Genomic DNA, 20142 nt, shown 5'->3' with positions numbered 1-20142 from the left:
TAGCAGCTGCGGGGGGGGGCACCCGGTCTCCCAGAAGGCACCGCGCCCGGCCGTGCTCCTGAACTGACGGCGGCGCTCGCCAATAGTCGCCGGCGGCCTGTGAGGGCACTCCGAAGGGCGAGGGGAGGGCTTGGCCTCTCGCGCCTAGTTTCCCCGTGTCTCTGCGCCTGGGTCTGTGGGCCGTCCCCTGCAAGCTCCCAGAGGCGGCACAGCCCCCGAGAGGTGAGGGGCTCCGCGAGGGCGGGAACCAGGCTGACGCGGCCTCTAGGGAGCAGAGCTTGGTCCGTTGCTGGGAGTGCCTGACCGGCTGGGGAGCCGGGAACGTACCCCGGGCAATGCCGCTGGCTGGTCGTTGTGGTAAAGGTGCCCCTTGGCCGGTGGGAGAGGCTCCAGAGTGGGCCTGGCCTGCTGGCCCCTACTGGGATGTCCCTTGCCGCTCTCAACGGGGCTCTCACGGCGGAAAAGAGTCAGCAGGCCATGTATGGACAGCTCTTGGGGGCCTTGCGATTGCTCTTTGAGCCATCAACTGCCCCCCCCCTTCCTCCCCGAAGGGCATCTGAGGGACCCGGGGTCCTAGGTGCGCATTACGGCTTGATTCAGTGGCCAGGCCAACTTATAAGCAGATGCCCTTGGTGTCGGACCCCAGGTGTCCTGTCTTCTAGCCCATCGCTCTTCCTACCTGCTTGAGTTCACCCGCTCTTCCCAGTGGAGTTTGCATCTCCTATTTCTCGGGAGGATGACCCTTGAGGTTTGGACATCGTCCAGCTTTCGTTCTCAGATCTTCCTTTCAGGCCAAGCTTGTTAAGAGTGTCTAGTTCAGGGACCTTCCGTTTCAGTTAGGAGTTCCCCCACCCCAGCTTACCTTTCCTTCTGCTTTACATTTCGTGTGGCCTCACTCTCCAGGCCATATACTGGGGTGCAGGCATGCCTACCTGGTTTTGTGGGTAACCCATGGTTTCTCTTGTCTGCAGCTTGGCTATCTGACAGATTTCCTTCGGTAAGAGGGGACTCCTGAAGCTCTGCAAAACGAGTGTGGTGTGTGATTTCAAGGCGCGATGGCTGCAAAAGTGGTTCCATTGCCCCTAAAGCCAAAGCGGTCCTTTATACTGAGAGTTCCTCCAGACTCCAAGCTGGGCCAAGACCTACTTCGAGATGCTACTAGTGGGCCCAAGACCATCCACCAGCTAGTTCTGGAGCACTTCCTCACCTTCTTGCCCAAGCCAAGCGTGGTGCAGCCCAATCAGAAAGTCAAGGAGACTTTGGTTATTATGAAGGATGTGAGCTCAAACTTTCAGAACAGATGTAAGAAGTATATGCTGTTTCACTAGAAGAGAAGAGAATGGTATTGGGGTCTGAAATAGGTTTTCATGTTAGTAATGAATTCAGGTTAGGATAGTGGGTATTGAAAAAAAGGAGTGGATTTTAATAAGTCAACTGGGAGAGGGAGTATTTTTTTTTTCTCAAGCTGTCGCTTGAGTGGATTGCTGGGTGTGTGTAAAGCCATGGAATAAACTGTGTGTAACTTTCCATAGTGGAGGGGGAGTGTATATCTTTTTACCATAAAGAAATTTGGGTGAATTGTTTAATTGACTGCCGTTTATGTGGAATTTTGGAAATTTTGTGCTTGTTATGGGCATCTCCAGACTTTACCCTCCCCTTTACTAGTGAAGAGAATTTAAAAAAACCCTTAAGGGAATCATTCTTTTCGTAATGAGGAGACCCTAGATACAGGTTCAAGACCCTGTGATTTACGGCTTGAGCTCTTCCCTGGGCTCACAGAAGCTGAAAAAAACCATGAGTTGCCTTCTGAGGGAGTGAGGACAGTGTGGCCTCAAGGTGTGGTTAGGGTTTCCATATTAGAGTCACTGACGTTTCCATTAACTACAGCTTCCTCTTTCCCCAGTGCAACCTCATCCCATAGTGAAGCTTCTACCCAGAGAAGGAATCCAGCAGAAACAGGACACATTGTCTCTGTATCTGAAAACTGAGCCTGAGGTGGGTTCGGTTTTCCCGTTCACTGTTTTGAGTACATCACCTTCTCTGCTCTTACAGCCCTCCCCGCTCAGTCAAACCCATATATATGTATTAAAAAAAAAAAAGATATTCCCTTGTAAGGAGAGTGGGCTTGTTTTCATTGCCTCTGGACGTTTCTCTTCTACTTATCCTTTGGCTCCTTTCTGAGCCTGGGTTTCCTGTCTGCTGCATCTGCGTAGGATTTATAGGTCCCTTTCACCTTCCCTTCCCTGATCCTTGGGTTCCAGCCTATTTTACCAGCAAGGATGTCAAACAGCCTCTGTTATTAAGAGGAATGGGGTCTGTTGCTCTTTCAGGAACTGGTGGTCTTTGAGGATTTGAATGTATTTCACTCCCAAGAAGAATGTGTGAGCCTAGATGCTACTCAACAACCCACCTCAGAGAAGGAAGACAGTGTTGGGGAGATGATGTTATTGGGTAAGAAATCTTGTGTGTTCATATTGAATGCTATGGGAAAAGCATGTTCTTCTATTTCATCAGACTTTTTACTTATTTATTTTTTAAATGTTTATTTTAATTTTGAGAGAGAGAGAGAGTGAGCAGGGGAAGGGCAGAGAGCGAGGGAGAAAGAATCCCAAGCAGGCTCTGTGCTGCCAGCACAGAGCCCGATGTGGAGCTCAAACTCACGAACTGTGAGACCATGATCTGAGCTGAAATCAAGAATTATATGCTTGGGGTGCCTGGGTGGCTCAGTCAGTTAAGCGTCTGACTTCGGCTCAGGTTATGATCTCACAGTTTGTGGGTTTGAGCCCCACGTTGGGCTCTGTGCTGACAGCTCAGAGCCTGGAGCCTGCTTTGGAGTCTGTCTCTCTCTCTCTGTCTATGAAAAATAAACATAAAAAAAAATTGGATGCTTAACCGACTGAGCCACCTAGGCACCCTTCATCAGACTTTTTAAACACCTGATTAACACACTAGCTAACGTACATGTTCACACTCGTTTAATTTTTATTCCACGTGGCAGAGCTTGCACCAGCTGTGGGTGGCCATTTTTTGTGTATCTTTAGGGCAGCAATGGTGGAGGGGACTTCTCTTGGTAAGCAAGACCTAGAGCTAATGTACTGACATCAAATATTCACACAGATAAAAAATGCAGCCAGGTTGTTTCTCAATCCATTTTCTGGATCTAGTGCTAATCTCCCAACATGTGTATTTTAAATCGTGTTTTCATTGGGTGCATGAGTCTTTTTTTCCTTGATGTCCAAAGGCTAAGAAGTCTACTAGTGTGAATGAAAATATATCACACTATTGGTAGAAATGATATCTAGCACTTAGTACTTGTGTGTTATTATGTACGAGGTACTAGTCTAAGTGCTTTGCGTGCATTTATTACCTCATGTATTTCTCACAATACTGTAGGACGTAGGAATTACTACTATTTTAAGATGGTGAAACTAAAGCAGAAAAAGGTCCATTGCTAAAGGTCACACAGCAGTAGTTGGCAGAGCAGGGATCTGGACTCAGGGATTCTAACACCAGAGCCTGCAGCCTTAGCCCAGAGTTGTACGACCTTCCTGATGCATTTCTCACAATTGTTTCAGTGAGTTTCCTGTATGGTTGGTGAATGGATCCTTCTTCATTTCTGCTTATTTCCCAGTAATGGTTAAGCAGCATTCGCAAATGAGAATACTGCATACGCACTCATGTGGCAGCAGTTCTCTGAGGCTGTTGAGAGATGATTCAGCCTTTCTCTACAAATACACTGCTATCCAAGTGACCAGCCTTCAAAAATCGCTTTGCTGAGCGCCTAATACTTCTTACTTTGCCTTCAGGGCTGTTTGCTTCTGAGGCTGAAGCAGAGCAGAAAGTGGATTTTGTGAGTTGCCTGGGGTGACAAAAATCCATGGCTGTTGAACTCTAGTTGTCTTATGCTGTATGGTCAGGGTAGTAGTACATAGTGAGCCTGCTTAATTTTCCACAAGTTATTTATTCTATGTAGTATTTTTTGTTAAGCATATATATACATATTTATAATAATAATAATTGTTATTATTATTATTTAGAGAGAAAAGAAAGCTCACGAGGAGCGGAGAGGCTCAGAGGGGGAGAGAGAATCTTAAGCAGTCTCCATGCTCAGGGCAGAGCCCGACATGGTGTTCAATCCCATTACACTGGGATCATGACCTGAGCTGAGATCAAGAGTCAGACATTTAACTAACTGAGCCACCCAGACACAGACACACACGTTTTTTTAAAGTAAATTCTGTGCCCAGAATGGGGCTTGAACTTATGACCCTGAGATCAAACATCACATGCTCTACAGACTGAGCTAGCCAGGCGCCCCTGTTTTTCTTTGCTTGTTTTTTTTAATTCAAGTTAACATATAGTGTAGTATTGGTTTCACAAGTAGAATTTAGTTATTCATCACTTAGACATAATACCAGAGCTCATCCCAGCAAGAGCCCTGCTTAAATGCCCATCACCCATTTAGCCCACCTCCCCTTGACCAACCCTGTTTGTTCTCTGTATTTAAGAGTCTCCTAGGATTTGTCTCCCTCTCTGTTTTTATCTTATTTTTCCTTTCCTTCTCCTGTATTCGTTTGTTTCTTAAATTCCACACGAGTGAAATCATATGATCTCTGTCTCTGACTTATGTTGCTTAGCATAATACACTCTAGTTTCATCCACGTTATTGCAAATGGCAAGATTTCATTCTTTTTGATCGCTGAGTAATATTCCATTATATATATATTTAATATTCCAATATATATGTATTATACTACATCTTCTTTATCCATTCATCAATAGATGGACATTTAGGCTGTTTCAATAATTCGGCTATTGTTGATAACGCTGCTATAAACATTGGAGTGCATGTGCCCCTCCAAATCAGCATTTTTGTATCCTTTGGATAAATACCTAGTAGTGCACTGCTGGGTTGTAGGATAATTCTATTTTTTAACTTTTTTTTTTTTCCTAAGTTTACTTATCTATCTTGAGAGAGCAAGAACACACAGGAGGGGCAGAGAGAGAATCCAAAGCCGGCCCCGCACTGTTAATGCAGAGCCCAACGCAGGGCTTGAACCCACACACTGCAAGATCATGACCTGAGCCATAATCAAGAGACGGATGCTTAACTGAGCCACCCACACGTCCCTATTTTTAACTTTTTGAGGACCCTCCATACTGTTTTCCAGAGTGGCTGCCCCAGTTTGCATTCCCACCAGCAGTGTAAAAGGGTCCCTCTTTCTCCACATCCTTGCCAACATCTGTCGTTGCCCAAGTTGTTCATTTTAGCCATTCTAACAGGTGTGAGGTGGTATCTCGTTGTGGTTTTGATTTGTATTTCCCTGATGATGAGTGATGTTGAGCATTTTTTCAGGTATCTGTTAGCCATCTGGATGTCTTTGGAAAAGTGCCTATTCATGTCTTTTGCCCATTTCTTCACTGGATTATTTGTTTTTTGGGTTTTGAGTTTGATAAGTTCTTTATAGAGTTTGGTTACTAACCCTTAATCGGATATGTCATTTGCAAATATCTTCTCCCATTCTGTCGGTTGCCTTTTAGTTTTATTGATTGTTTCCTTCACTGTACAGAAGGTTTTTATCTTGATGAGGTCCCAATAAGTTCATTTTTGCTTTTGTTTCCCTTGGCTCTGGACACATGTCTAGTAAAAAGTTGATGCAGCCAAGGTCAGAGAGGTTGCTGCCTGTTTTCTCCTGTAGGATTTTGATGGTTTCCTGTCTTACCTTTAGGTCTTTCGTCCATTTTGAATTTATTTTTGTGTTTGGTGTAAGAAAGTGGTCGAGTTTTCCCAACACCATTTGCTAAAGAGACTTTTTTCTATTTTGTCAAAGATTAGTTGGCCATATGTTTGTGGGTCTATTTCAGGGTTCTCCATTCTGTTCAATTGATATATGTGTCTGTTTTTGTGCCAGTACCATACTGTCTTGATGATTATAGCTTTGTCATACAACTTGAAGTCTGGAATTGTGTTGCCTCCAGATTTGGTTTTCTTTTGCAACATTACTTTGGCTATTCGGGGGATTTTCTGGTTCCATACAAATTTTAGGATTGTTCTAGCTCTGTGATGAATGCTGGTGTTATTTTGATAGGGATTGCATTGAATGTGTAGACTGCTTTGGGTAGTATTGACAGTGTAACAATATTTGTCCTTCCAATCCATGAGCATGGAATGCTTTTCCATTTCTTTGTGTCGTCTTCAATTTCTTTCATAAGCTTTCTATAGTTTTTAGCGTAGAGATCTATTACCTCTTTGGTTAGGTTTACTCCTAGCTATCTTAAGGTTTTTGGTGCAATTGTAAATGCGATCGTCTCTTGATTTCTCTTCCTGATGCTTCATTATTGGTGTAAAGAAGTGCAACAGATTTCTCTACGTTGAGTTTATATCCTGCAGCTTTGCTGAATTTATGTGTCTGTTCTAACAATTTTTTCGCTGGCATCTTTTGGGTTTCCACATAGAGTATCTTGTTGTCTACGAAGAGTGAACATTTGACTTCTTCCTTGCCAATTTGTATGCCTTTTATTTTTGTTGTTGTCGTCGTCATTGTCTGATTGCTGAGGCTGGGATTTCCAGTACTACGTTGAACAACAGTGGTGAGAATGTACATAGCCATCATGTTCCTGACCTTAAGGGAAAAGCTATCAGTTTTTTCCCATTGAGGATATTAGACTAATGTTTTCTTATTGTAGGGAAGAACATAAAGAGATCGGATTTATTACACTGACTTTTTCTTCAGTCTTGGGTAAAACTAGCATTTATTTTAGGTGACTGGTTGGTGGGTAGGTTGTCAATTCCAGGAACACTTTGGCCATAGACCTTGAGGCCCTGAGGCCCAATTCTCACCCTTTCCATTCCCCTCCCTTGCCTATACCACAAAGCTGAAGATTTAAACTTAGAATCATTCACTAACATTTAATAAATGCTACTTGCTTTTTCCTTAGGCAGGGTTGAATTCTGGAGTTATCAGTGAGTTAAAATGATACATAGTGCTCCATTCCTGCCCTCCAAAGCTTCCGGTTAAAGAATAAACTTATCTTAAAAGATAAGTCATTCACCTAAAAAGATAAGCAGTATGGGGGCGCCTGAGTGTCTCAGTCAGTTAAGCGTCTGATTCTTGGTTTTGACTCAAGACATGATCTCAGTTTCGTGGGTTTGAGCCTTGCATTGCGCTGTCTGCACTGGCAGCACAGAACCTGCTTGGGATTCTCTCTCCTTCTCTCTCTGCGCCTCCCCACCTCATGCTGTCTCTGTCTCTCTCTAAATAAATAAAGTTTCTGAAAAATTAAAAAAAATTTTTTTTAATGTTTATTTTTTGAGAGAGACATAGAGTATGAGCAGGAAAGGGGCAGAGAGAGAGGGAGACATAGAATCTGAAGTGGGCTCCAGGCTCTGAGCTGTCAGCACAGAGCCCAACATGGGGCTTGAACTTAGAAACCATGAGATCATGACCTGAGCCAAAGTCAAACACTTAACCAACTGAGCCACCCAGGTGCCCCTAAAAAAATTTTTTCAATAAAAAAAGATAAGTAGTGTGAAACCATTTTAACTATAAAGAGCTATGAGAAGGTCAAGGCCAGATTTGGAAGTAGGAATAGAGTTTAGAAGAAGATGGATTTGATTTTAGATGAGATTGAATCCATGATAGGAAATAAAATGAGATTATTTTCTGGGTACTTGAACATTAGAAATTGGAGGTCACATGTAGAGATCTGGGAGTCAGTAACATTTGGTCAGTTTGGAAAGGGAAAAGTGTAATGGAATGAACCTTGTGGGTAAGGAATCACAGGAGTGTCCTTGACCGAGGAGAACAGAATGTGTGTCTCAACTCAAGTGAGCCACATAAAACAACTAAAAATGTAGAAAAAAATTCTTAAACACATTCTCAGTGAGACAGTTCTTATGTTTGTATCTGACGTCTCCTGTGGCAAGAGAATATAAACCTTTTCAAGATTGTCTACTTACTATGGAAGAAAGAAAGATTCAGTAGATTCCAAAAAGTAGAAATAACACAGTAGGATCTATCACAATGTGATACAACTAGAAGGTAAAAATGAAACTTGGGGGGAAAAAGTCCCTTTCACCTAGAAATTTAAAAACTATTAAGTAACCTTGGATTAGAGGGGAAGTACAAATTAAAGTTACATAACGTTTGGAGACTATACTCTGTGTCAGCATCTACAGTATAACCTAAAGTGGTACTCAGAAGAAAATTTATGCGTGTATAAACACACACATTAAGTTAGAAAAATGAAAGTAGGGGCACCTGGGTAGATCAGTGGGTTGAGCATCCGACTTCGGCTCAGGTCATGATCTCATGGTTCATGGGTTCGAGCCCCGCATTGGGCTCTGTGCTGAACGCTTGCTCAGAGCCTGGAGCCTGCTTTAGATTCTGTGTATCCTTCTCTCTCTGCTCTTCCCCCACTCATGCTCTGTCTCACTCTCTCAAAAAAATAAATAAATGTAAAAAAAAATTAAAAAGAAAGAAAAATTAAGCCTCTGGTTCAAAGTTAGGAAAACAGTACAATGAAGGAAAACAGAAAGAAAGTATTAGTAAATACAAAATTGGAAATCAGTAAGTTAGAAATAGAGGCACTAATACGTAGAAAGATTTAAACAGAAGTAGATAAACCAGTTTCCATAGAGGAAGTTGGAATTGTCAAAAAAAACTAGCCCCCAACCCAGGGAAAGGACCCTCAGTTTCATAGGAAATTCTTACAAAGCTTTAACAATTGCACAATTTAAATGCTACGAAAATTTTCAGAGTGAAAAAAAAGGAAAACTTCCAAATTCTTCTTATGAAACTAGTGTGACAAAGATACTACAATCTGATAAAAAAAAAGACCATCCTGACCAAGGAAGATTTATTCCAGGAATGCAAAAGCGATTTAATAATAGAAAGCCTATTATATTTTATAGTAAAGGAGAAAAATCCTATGATCAATTTCATAGTTACTGAAAAGATATTTGACAAAATACCAATGCCTTGTGCCTTCTTCGCAAAAACACTGAACAAAACAGTAACTAATGGATACCTCCCTTATGGGATATGCATCCTTTCGGTCTGGAAGGACTGAAACACTGGAAACACTGGAAGGCATTCCCACTAAAATCAGGACAACAACAAAGCCCATTATCACTACTACTGTTTAATACTGTGTTTTAGGTATTGGCCAGAGCAGTTAAATGACAAAGAAATTAAATGTTTAAGAATTTAAGAATCTATTACATATGATATAATTGTGTAATTAGAAAACCCCAGGAAGTGTCTGAAAATTATAAATAATAAAAGCATTCAGTAAGGCAGTGGGATGAAAAATTATTATATGGAAATCATTAACTTTCATATATGCAGTCATTTAGAAATTATAAAAATAGGAACAAACAAGATTAAACACCTAGAAATAAACTGAAGAAACATGCAGAAATTATGAGGAAAACTTCAAAACATTTCTAAAGGGCAAAGAAGTAGATCTGAATGAATGGGAAGAAATACCATGTTGGCCAGGAAGATTTAACATTAAAAGGTCAGTTCTTCCCAGGTTCATTCATGAAGTGAAGGTAATCCCTTTAATAATGCCAGTAGGATTTTTCGCCCTGGTACTGCACAATCTGATCTCTAATTCAAATGGAAATAAATAAATACAATGACCAGGAAAATTGAAAAGAGCAGCGAAGCAGAGGAGCTCATAAAAGGTGTTGGGACAACCCAGCCATTTGGTGCATCATACTTTGTACCCCAAGAGAAAGACCAACAGATTCGCTTAGGAATACAAATGACCCATAAACACATGAAAAGCTGTCCAGCCCAACTCATAATTAGAAATGCAGATTAAACCTTTGCCAAATTACCATCTTTTTTCATCCCTCAGATTTCTAGAAATCCAATAACAACACAGTGGTGGTGACTCTGTTGAGAAATAAGTATAATACTGGCCGACATGCAGAATGACTCCCTATATACGGCAGTCTAATTACCAGTATTAAAGATGCATTCACCGGGGCGCCTGGATGGCTCAGTTGGCTAAGTGTCGGACTTCGGCTCAGGTGATGATCTCGCGGTTTGTGAGTTCGAGCCCCTTGCGGGCTCTGTGCTGACGGCTCGGAGCCTGGAGCCTGCTTCGGATTCTGTGTCTCTCTCTCTGCCCCTCCCCTGCTCATGCTCTGTTTCTCTCTGTCTCAAAAACAAAACAAAACCAGATGCATTCACCTTTGAAAACAATCCAGGTGTCTCTGGTTGAATATGATGTGTCCACATAGCATACCAAGGTAATCTCTATGCACTGGAATGTAACGATCAAAATAAAGCAAGTACCAGACATATACACAGTATACTACCTTTTATATAAGAAAAGAGGAGAAAGGAAAATACATCACCTAGATAAACAACGAAAAAATAAAAAGAAACTAATAAAACTGGTATCTGTCTGGGGGGCTGGTAGAATGGATGGGGATAGGGACTGGAGGAAGGCTCCTTAGCATACACCTTTTCACATTGAGTTTTGTACCATGTAACTATATTAGCTACTAAATTTTTTTATCATAAAAAATAGTACACTAAAGGAATATAAGATATATTCATTGACACTCTCAGGAAAATCAGAAAAATTCCTATGAGTTTTGATGAATTGTCTTCAAAACAGGTAGCCCTTTACTATAACATGACATTTATGGTCATTCATCAAACACTGATGGTAATTCTTTAAAAATGAGAATAACGGGTGCCTGCGTGGCTTAGTCAGTTACAAGTCCGACTTCAGCTCAGGTCACAATCTCACGGTCATGAGTTCAAACCCCACATCAGGCTCTCTGCTCTCAGCCCAGAGCCCACTTCGAATCCTCTCTCTCTCTCTCTCTCTCTCTCTCTCTCCCTCTCCCTTCCCAGCTCGCTCTCTCAAAAATAAACAAACATTAAAAATAAAATTATGAAAATGAAATAAGGAAACCTGCCATCACTATTATTAACTAGATAAGGCAAAAAGATAAGGGGTTAAGAAGAATAAATATTGGAACCAAAATATGGTTTGTATTTAGAAAATCTAAAAGGAACAACAAAAACACTATATTTAATAATTTTAAAGTAGGTAAATAGGGAATGTATAACAATAGCATTTTTTTTTTAATTTTTTTTAACGTTTATTTATTTTAGAGACAGAGCATGAACGGGGGAGGGTCAGAGAGAGGGAGACACAGAATCTGAAACAGGCTCCAGGCTCTAAGCTGTCAGCACAGAGCCCGACGCGGGGCTCGAACTCACGGACCGCGAGATCATGACCTGAGCTGAAGTCAGACACTTAACCGACCGAGCCACCCAGGCGCCCCAACAATAGCATTCTTAAATTAACAAAATGGGGGTGCCTGGGTGACTCAGTCGGTTAAGCATCCAACTTCGGCTTAGGTCATGATCTCATGGTTCATGGGTTCGAGCCCCTCATCAGGCTCTGCACTATCAGTGCAGAGCCTGCTTGGGATTCTCTCTGCCCCTCATGCTTTTTCACTCTGTCAAAATAAATAAATTTTTTAAAAAATTAACACGGGCACCTGGGTGTCTCAGTTAAGCATCCAACTTCATCTCAGGTCATGATCTCACAGTTCGTGGGTTCGAGCCCCTCATCGGGCTCAAAGCCTGGAGCCTGCTTCGTATTCTGTATCCTCCCCCACTCTGCCCCTCCCCACTCATGTTCTGTCTCTCTCAAAAATAAACATTAGGGGCGCCTGGGTGGCGCAGTCGGTTAAGCATCCGACTTCAGCCAGGTCACGATCTCGCGTTCCGTGAGTTCGAGCCCCGCGTCGGGCTCTGGGCTGATGGCTCAGAGCCTGGAGCCTGCTTCCGATTCTGTGTCTCCCTCTCTCTCTGCCCCTCGCCCGTTCATGCTCTGTCTCTCTCTGTCCCAAAAATAAATAAACGTTGAAAAAAAAAAATAAAATAAACATTAAAAAAATTTTTATTAAAAAATTAACAAAATGATGGAAGCTGTCGTTCAGAATGGCTATAAAATAGGAGTGAACCACAGATGTTTCATTGGTAAATATAAAAGATTCTTTTTTTTTTTTTTTTTAAGTTTCTTTATTTTTAAGAGAGACAGAGTGCAAGATCATGACCTGGGCTGAAGTCGGATGCTTAACCAACTGAGCTACCCAGGTGCCCCTATAAAAGATTCTTAAATATCGGACAGACACGGATGTAAATGGGAAAACAAATTGTGTAAAGATATTGGTGCTCTCCAAATTTATTTACACTGTAGGTAACAGAGTCAAAATTTTCAATAGGATATTCTGGCTGGTTTTACCAATATTAGACATATTACAAACAATAACATACAGTGTGATACTAAACTCCAAATGTATTAAAAATTAACTGTAGGGACGCCTGGGTGGCTCAGTCGAGTAAGTGTCCAACTCTTGGTTTTGACTCAGGTCATGATCTCACAGTTTGTGACTTCAAGCCCCGCATATGGCTCCACACTGTCGATGCTTGGGATTCTTTCTCCCTCCCTCTCTCTCTGCCCCTCCCCTGCTCATGCCCTCTCCCTCAAAATTAATAAGTAAACTTAAAAAAAGAGTTAACTGTAAAAGTAAGTCATAAAGGAATGGCTAGAGAATAGAACATTTATCTGATTTTGAAAGACTGATACTTTTTGATGGTTTTAAGTTGTGGAGTTGCAGAGGTAGGCTTCAGTTAAATATTTACATTAGTAGTGACTGCCTACACAGGGATTAAGATTTGCAAAATGTAAAATTTATTTAAATTTATGAGTCTCTCAGCCCAATAAATTAGTGGTTTGTAGTAACAAAGTGCAAAATAAAGCTACAACGAGAAACCATTTTATACCTATTAAATGCTGACAGGATTAGGTAAAATTGATACCCATATCTTGATGCTTGTGCTGAAATTGGTACAGCTTCTTTTGAAAGAAATATGGCAGTCAGTGTCAAGGACTGTGATAAAAATTGCCATATGCTTTGACTCAGCATTTTCATTACCTAAGGGAATAAATGAAAAAGAAAACGTCTGTTCGTGTGAAACTACTAATCCAGCAAAGATTCATATCACAGATCTGTGGTTAGCTGTCTATCTAAGAGGTTGACTTAGCCCTTTAATATCCATAAGTTGCCCAGAGTTTAGGGGGTCCCTTGTTGCTCTACCTTTTCACAGCATACTTTTCTTTTTTTAATTTGTTACTTAATCTTTGTATGTTATTTTACACAGACTTCTTTCGGAGGTAATAAATACAGAAAACCCTACAGATCAAAAGTGTACGCCTCACAGTTTCACAAAATGTACACATCTGTCTGACCATCACTCAGACCATTCCTGGCATCCAAGAAGTCCCTTTTGTGCCCACTGCCCAGTTACTACTCCCCTTTCTCCCCCAAAAAGACCACTATGGGTTTCTACCATAGTTTAATCATTTGTAATCACCCTAATGCCCAAATAATCATCTACTGAGTGAACATGATAGGCCTTCATTATTTTTGGTCATTTGAATTATTCCCACTTTTTCCCTATTATATAGGATATTACAGTATTACCTAATTCCATACTATTGTAATACTTAACGTAGTGAAAACCTAGAAGTTAACTCATCGTACCTTTCACTTACTAGCCTCCTAAAGAATGGGATGGTGTACCCTTGATTATTGATGTCTTTCATCCCCTGGTCCTTAGCTCACTGTTCTACACAGAATATAAGATCAATATGAACTTCTTGAGGAATTAGTGCTTACTCAGAAAGCAAACCTATAAAATCTTTCAGTGTAGTCCCCCTCATTTTATTAAAAAAAAAAAAAAAAAAAAAGGAAGAGGGTAACTGGGTGGCTCAGTCAGTTGAGTGTCCGACTCTTGATTTCTGCTCAAGTCATGATCCCAGGGTCATGGAATCGAGCCCTACATCAAGCTGCGCACTGAGCATGGAGCCTACTTGGGATTCTCTGTCCACACCCCCTTTGTCCTTCCCCCACTTGAGTGCTCTCTCTCTCTCTCAAAAAAAAAAAAAAAAAAAAAAAAAAAAAAAAAAAAAGGACTGTGTGCTTGCAATGCTTTGCATAGAAAGATTTATCAGTCATATATTCCATCCACAGAGTGGAAAAGGAGTGTTGGTAACAATTATCTGCTAGTCCTCAGATTTCTGATACTCAAGATTATTGTTTTTTTTTTTATTTTATTTTTTTTTTTTTTAATTTTTTTTTCAACGTTTATTTATTTTTGGGACAGAGAGAGACAGAGCACGAATGGGGGAGGGGCATAGAGAGAGGGAGACACAGAACCGGAAACAGGCTCCAGGCTCTGAGCCATCAGCCCAGAGCCCGACGCGGGGCTCGAACTCACGGACCGCGAGATCGTGACCTGGCTGAAGTCGGACGCTTAACCGACTGCGCCACCCAGGCGCCCCTCAAGATTATTGTTTGATGAGAAATCCAACTTGCTTTTTTCCTGCGGTATCATATCCCTCAAAAGTTATTCAATTCTCTTTGTTTCCACAGACAATGACATTAATCCTGAGAGTGACGATCTTCAGAAGGAACCTGGAGAGAGTGAAGATCATAGAGAAAAGACTTCAGATTGTGATGAAGTGGACTGTTCTATGGTCTCTGAGCAATCTCCGTATTGCCATAAAGACAGACTAAGTACATCCACTCCAAAACAAAGGAAAGTGAGAAATCTTCTAGTTACTATTGAAAATGATACTCCACTAGAGGAACTCTCAAAGTATGTGGATATCAACGTGATTGCACTTACCCGAAATCGGAGAACGAGAAGATGGTACACTTGTCCATTGTGTGGGAAACAGTTTAATGAAAGTTCTTACCTTATATCCCACCAGAGGACTCACACTGGTGAAAAACCCTATGACTGTAGTCACTGTGGGAAAAGCTTCAATCATAAAACAAACCTTAATAAACATGAGCGAATCCATACAGGAGAGAAACCTTATTCATGTTCTCAGTGTGGGAAAAACTTTCGTCAGAACTCTCATCGGAGTCGCCATGAAGGAATCCATATAAGGGAGAAAATATTTAAGTGTCCAGAATGTGGGAAAACCTTCCCAGAGAATAAAGACTTTGTGCTTCATCTGCAGAGTCATGAGGCTGAGAGGCCGTATAGTTGCAAAAAATGTGGGAGAAGATTTGGTCGGCTTTCCAACTGTACCCGGCATGAAAAAACCCACTCAGCATGTAAGACACGAAAGCAGAAATGGGATCAGGAAAGGTCTGATGGTCCTGCCTTGACCTGAAATGTTTAATAGGGAATTCTAAATTCCCAGGCTTCTGAAAAGATGCAGATATGTGAAAACCTCATTATAGTCAAAATTGGGAAAATACCCATCTTGGCTGAAACCTCAAAGTTTTAGAAAATTTCACAGGGAAGAAGACATTCTCAAGGGCTATACCTCAGTCAGCATCCACATTTTCTGGATTAAGGAGCTCTCTTTTGTGAACTTCTACAACAATGTACAGGCCACAGATCCCTTTTCCCCAAAAGGCTTTGAATAGGGGTCTGGAGGCCACTTACCTGTAAGGTGAACAGAGTGGCTCATGTGTACGGAAAGTGTATCCATTTTCCCCCCACACAGGAATTCACACTTGTGAAAAAAAAAATAATGCAAAAGTCCTTATCTGGAACTGTGTTCCCCTGCGAGAACCAAACTACTGATTTATTAAGCCAAGAGCTTCTGTTAACAGTTCACATAACCTTCTAAGAATACCCTGTTGAAGCTTGAGTGTTGAAAGGGATTGTTTACTTTGGAATATAGGAAAATAACAGCAAGTGAATGTCAAAGACTTACTCTGTCATTTGTATGTGATCTAAACTAACCATCGATGTCAGTAACATTTGCATTTTGCAGTGAAAAGTGACTTTTACAGGAATACTTTTCACAACATACTTTTAAAGTGTCTGTTGTTCTTAACTGCATTTTTTGTCCAGCCCTTCGTCGCTCAGATAGCACTCATGCCTTTCCATTGCCAAAAGAAGTTTGGATCACTCAGGCCCAGCCACCCAGCCCTACTACTGGTAAAGCTCTTCAGAATCTTGTCCCTCTGCTGAGCCAAGAAGAAGGCCTGCTAGGAAGGAAATCCAAGTGCTGGAAGAGGAAGACGTCGGCTTGGACACATGACTGGCCAGTAACCTTACCATGTGCTCACTTCGCCTCCAAGCTGTCTTCAGACCCTTGGCAATGGGTGGTCACTACCTCACAAGCAAAGTGTTTTATTTTTAACAGTTGTCTCCAGTGGCTAGTTCACATTGCCCCTCGAGAGGCAGGATTCCAGAGTCTTCATTGTAGTGGATGTTTGTTCTCTTTGGCCTCCTGATACCCAGACTTTCCTGACGTGTCCACCCAGAGGCCAGGCCAGCGGTGCCTTCACGGGACCGATCCTGTGGTGTGTTATTTTAAAGATTCTTGATCAGTTTTGCTTTATTTTAGGTTTCCTGGAAGTTTACATTGGTATTTTGATTGAAATAGGTTAATCCTATAAACTATTTGGGAAAACTTGTTAGCTTTACAAATTTTGTTTCCCATGCCTTTATTAAAGTATTGTATTCCTGAGTAAATGTTTCTAATTTTCTTAACGTAAGTTGTATACGACTTTGTTATTGCAAATAGTTTTTTTTCCATTGTATTTTTCTAGTTGGTTCTTGCTTTTACATAGGAAAGTTATTTTTAATTGTATATTTGTGAAACTAGCCACTTCATCGAATGTTAATTTTCAGTAATTTCTCAGTTCTGTTACAATCTGTGGTTCAAAATTATACCATCTTCAAATAATAGTTTTGTTTCTTTCTGCCTATTGCTCTTTTTTTGTTATTTTATTTTTTTTTTTAATGTTTATTTACTTCTGAGAGAGACAGCGTGAGCCAAGCAGGGGAGGGGCAGAGAGAGAGGGAGACACAGAATCCAAAGCAGGCTCCAGGCTCTCAGGTGTCAGCACAGAGCCTGATGCAGGGCCTGAACCCACAAATCCCAAGATCATGACCTGAGCCAAAGTTGGACACTTAATTGGCTGAGCCACCCAGGCGCCCCTTTTCCAATTATTTTTTAAACCTGTAGTTCTAAGTTTTGTTTTGGTTCAAAGCATACTAAAAATGAAAGACATCTGATGATACAATTCAGTCCTGAGTCCTAATTCAGACACTTAAAGGCCACACACACAAAAAACTGTCCTTTATTGATTTTGTATTTCAAGCCTACAGTACCCTTTAAAAACCAGGGACAAAACTGGATGCCAGCAACGTTCTTCTCTTATTCCTCAGGAAGACTGGCTGGGGTCTTCCTGGTTATCACACCTAGAAAACAAAGCCTAAGTGGCTGCTGGGCAGTAACTAGAGAGGGTGGGGTCTATGGGGCGAGACTGTCCCCATAGGGACACAAGGATGCAAGAGTCAGACCACACAGTACTCAAGGCCGGTGGGTGTGTGATACTCCCACGACGCAAACCCCTCCCCACCCAAAACCCCTCCCCACCCCCTGGGAGCTGCTCTCTGCTGTGGGCTGTGGTGTAGGCGAGGGCCCAGCAGTCAAAGTCCTTGTCACCTGCTGTCCCCAGAGGATGGGGCCTGGGCCGCCTGACTTCCCTACACCTACTCCCTGGACCGTGGAGGGTCTGAAGCAGAATGCTCCTCACCCCTGCTCTGGAGCTCAGAGGCAGGATGCCCAGGGTCCACACCCCCAAACAGGAGAGCACTAGGAAGCCGTTGGACGACTAAGTGCTCAATAAGGAGCTGACAATTAGTTCATGAAAATCAGTAAACACTCAACAACGAATGGTTTTCCAATAGAGCAGGCAAGGGCCAGTTAGCACATCTGAAGGCCTAAGGTACCCGGGTGGCTCAGTCGGTTGGGTGTCTGACTCAGTATCAGCTCAGTGGGTTTGTGAAATCGGGCTCCTCGAAGTGACAGTGTAGAGCCTGCCTCGGATATTCTTATTCCCTCCCTCCCTCCCTCTCCCTCTCTCTCTCCTTGCTGCCTCACATGCACACATTCTCTCTCTCTAAATAAATAAATAAACTTAAAAAATCTGAAGGCCCAGATATCCAGTTAGAATAGCAACTTCAAATTGAAGGCATGCATCCCCTAAAAACACAACACAAGGACCAGGGGTTGTAAAGGGAAGCAACGCACCCATGGAGTTTCGTGGGATGGAGGATGGGGAGAGGGGGTCAGAAATTCAATAAAACTAAAAAAAACATATACAGCTCCAGAATGACAAGTGCTAGGAAGGGAAGAATTCTAGAAGGGTGTTATAAGTGGATTTTCCAGGGAGGACCCTGGGGAAGTGGCCTTTAAACTGAGACCAGAAGGATGAGATAGGGGGAGGAAGTGGGCAGCAAGGGAACATTCCAGTAAGACATGAACAGATAACTGTTAGGTAAACTTGAATGGCTACAAGAAGTCTGAAAGAATGTTCAGGCTTACTAGTAATCTAAGAATGGTAAATTGAAAGAACAAGGTGTCAGGTGTATTAAATGAGCAGGCTGTGTGTATGTGAGTATGTAAATGTTTGGCTTGGCAAAAGAGGAATAATGGTATCCATCTATTGGGACAATCTTAAAAAAATATATTACTATTAGTCCCATCACTTACGTTCTCAATACAAGCAATAATACAACACTGTAATACCGAAAATTCAAAACAGCCCAAATGAATAAATATGTAGAATATTAGATAGCTAATAAAAAAAACGAATGCTTTTCATACCAAAAAAAAAAATTAATGTTTATTTATTTTTGAGAGAGACAGACCCTGAATGGGAGAGTGGCAGAAAGGGAGACACAGAACTTGGAGCAGGCTCCAGGGTCTAAGCTGTCAGCACAGAGCCTGACGCAGGGTTCAAACTCCAGAACCGTGAGCTCATGACCTGAACCAAAGTTGGACGCTTAACCGACTGAGGCACCCAGGTGCCCTGCCCCCAGTGTTTTTCATTTATTTTTGTTGGTAGGGTGGGTCTCGTCCTCTCTTTCCATTCTCTCAAGCCCACACCGGTTTCACCTTCAATTCCAACACTCCCCTGAACATTTATAGAACATTTCATCCAAGAGCAGCAGAACACACATTCTTCTCAAGTGCACGAGAAACATCACCAAGACGGACCGCATATGGGCCATGAAACACACCTTAGCAAATTTTAAAAAATAGAAATCATACAGAGTATGCTCTCCGATCACAGTGAAACTAAACTAGAAATTAATAACAGAAAAGATAACTGGAAAATACCAAAATATATGTGGAAATTTAACAACACCCTTGTAAATAACAAATGGTTATTTAAATCTCAAGAAATGTAAAAATATTTTTGAACTAAATGAAAATGGACATACAACTTACCAAAACTTGTGGGATGCAGTGAAAGCCATGCTTAGAGGAAGATTTATAGCCCTGGATGCATATATTAGGAAAGAAAGACCTAAAATCAATCATCTAAGTTTCTACCCTGACATCTACAAAACAACAGAAAATTAAATCCAAAGTGAACAGAAGAAAACCCAAATAAAAATCAGAACAGAAATCAATGAAATTAAAAACAGGAAGCCAATAGAGAAAACTAACAAATGAAATCAAAAGCTGGTTCTTTGAAAAGATCCATGCATTTGGTAAACCCTTAGCCAAGCTAACCAGCAAAAGAAGAGAGAAGGCACAAATACTACTGTGAGAAATGAGAATGAGGTCATCGCTGTGGATCCTTTGGACATGAAAAGGGCACTAAAGGAATATCATTGTGAAAATTGATAAAAGGAAACTTCACTTTGAACGGAGTAGGGAGGCTTAACCTCCCCACTGTGTGAGAATGACAAGCTCTCATAAGCTGCCGTTGGCATCAACCGTAGACCCAACAGGAAGAGAGGCCTCATGAGTAGACACTACCGCCTACCGCAGCAGGAGAAAGAAAGGTTTTGTCCTTGCCTAGAAAGAACCAAGCCAGTGACAATCACAACTCAGCCAATAAGGAAGCACGACACTTCAGAACGCCATTTACTCCAATGGACTTTTTGCTTATGACGGCCCCTCCCAACTCCCCATCTTGCTCTATGCAAGAGCAGTCCTCTTTGTCTTCTGGAAATGCCTGTGGTTTCATCATTGCATGCTCGTCACTAATTGCAATTCTCTCCTAGTTCCAGATAAACCCATTTTTGCGGGTAAGATAACTGA

The 20142-nt window shown here is 41.7% G+C and overlaps 1 protein-coding gene across 1 annotated transcript; it reads left to right on the top strand.

Moving 5' to 3' along the window:
* The first annotated feature begins 65 nt into the window (after nt 1–65).
* Nucleotides 66–16783, top strand: ZNF200 (zinc finger protein 200). The gene is made up of 5 exons (XM_030300595.2): nt 66–222; nt 972–1302; nt 1904–1995; nt 2331–2451; nt 14480–16783. The coding sequence occupies exons 2-5, from the start codon at nt 1056–1058 to the stop codon at nt 15229–15231; spliced, it is 1212 nt and encodes a 403-aa protein (XP_030156455.1). The 5' UTR covers nt 66–222; nt 972–1055; the 3' UTR covers nt 15232–16783.
* Nucleotides 16784–20142: the final 3359 nt, after the last annotated feature.

Source organism: Lynx canadensis, chromosome E3 (assembly GCF_007474595.2).
Source record: "Lynx canadensis isolate LIC74 chromosome E3, mLynCan4.pri.v2, whole genome shotgun sequence".
NCBI lineage: Eukaryota > Metazoa > Chordata > Mammalia > Carnivora > Felidae > Lynx > Lynx canadensis.
The sequence above is the reverse complement of the archived record's forward strand: the minus strand, read 5'-3'. Positions and strand labels throughout refer to the sequence as shown.

Excerpts from the sequence above, each read along its gene's own strand:
- ZNF200 (XM_030300595.2), top strand. The coding sequence starts at position 1,056 with ATGGCTGCAAAAGTGGTTCCATTGCCCCTAAAGCCAAAGCGGTCCTTT. Across the intron at positions 1,303-1,903 it reads CTCAAACTTTCAGAACAGAT|TGCAACCTCATCCCATAGTG; the intron begins GTAAGAAGTATA and ends CTCTTTCCCCAG. Across the intron at positions 2,452-14,479 it reads TGGGGAGATGATGTTATTGG|ACAATGACATTAATCCTGAG; the intron begins GTAAGAAATCTT and ends TTGTTTCCACAG.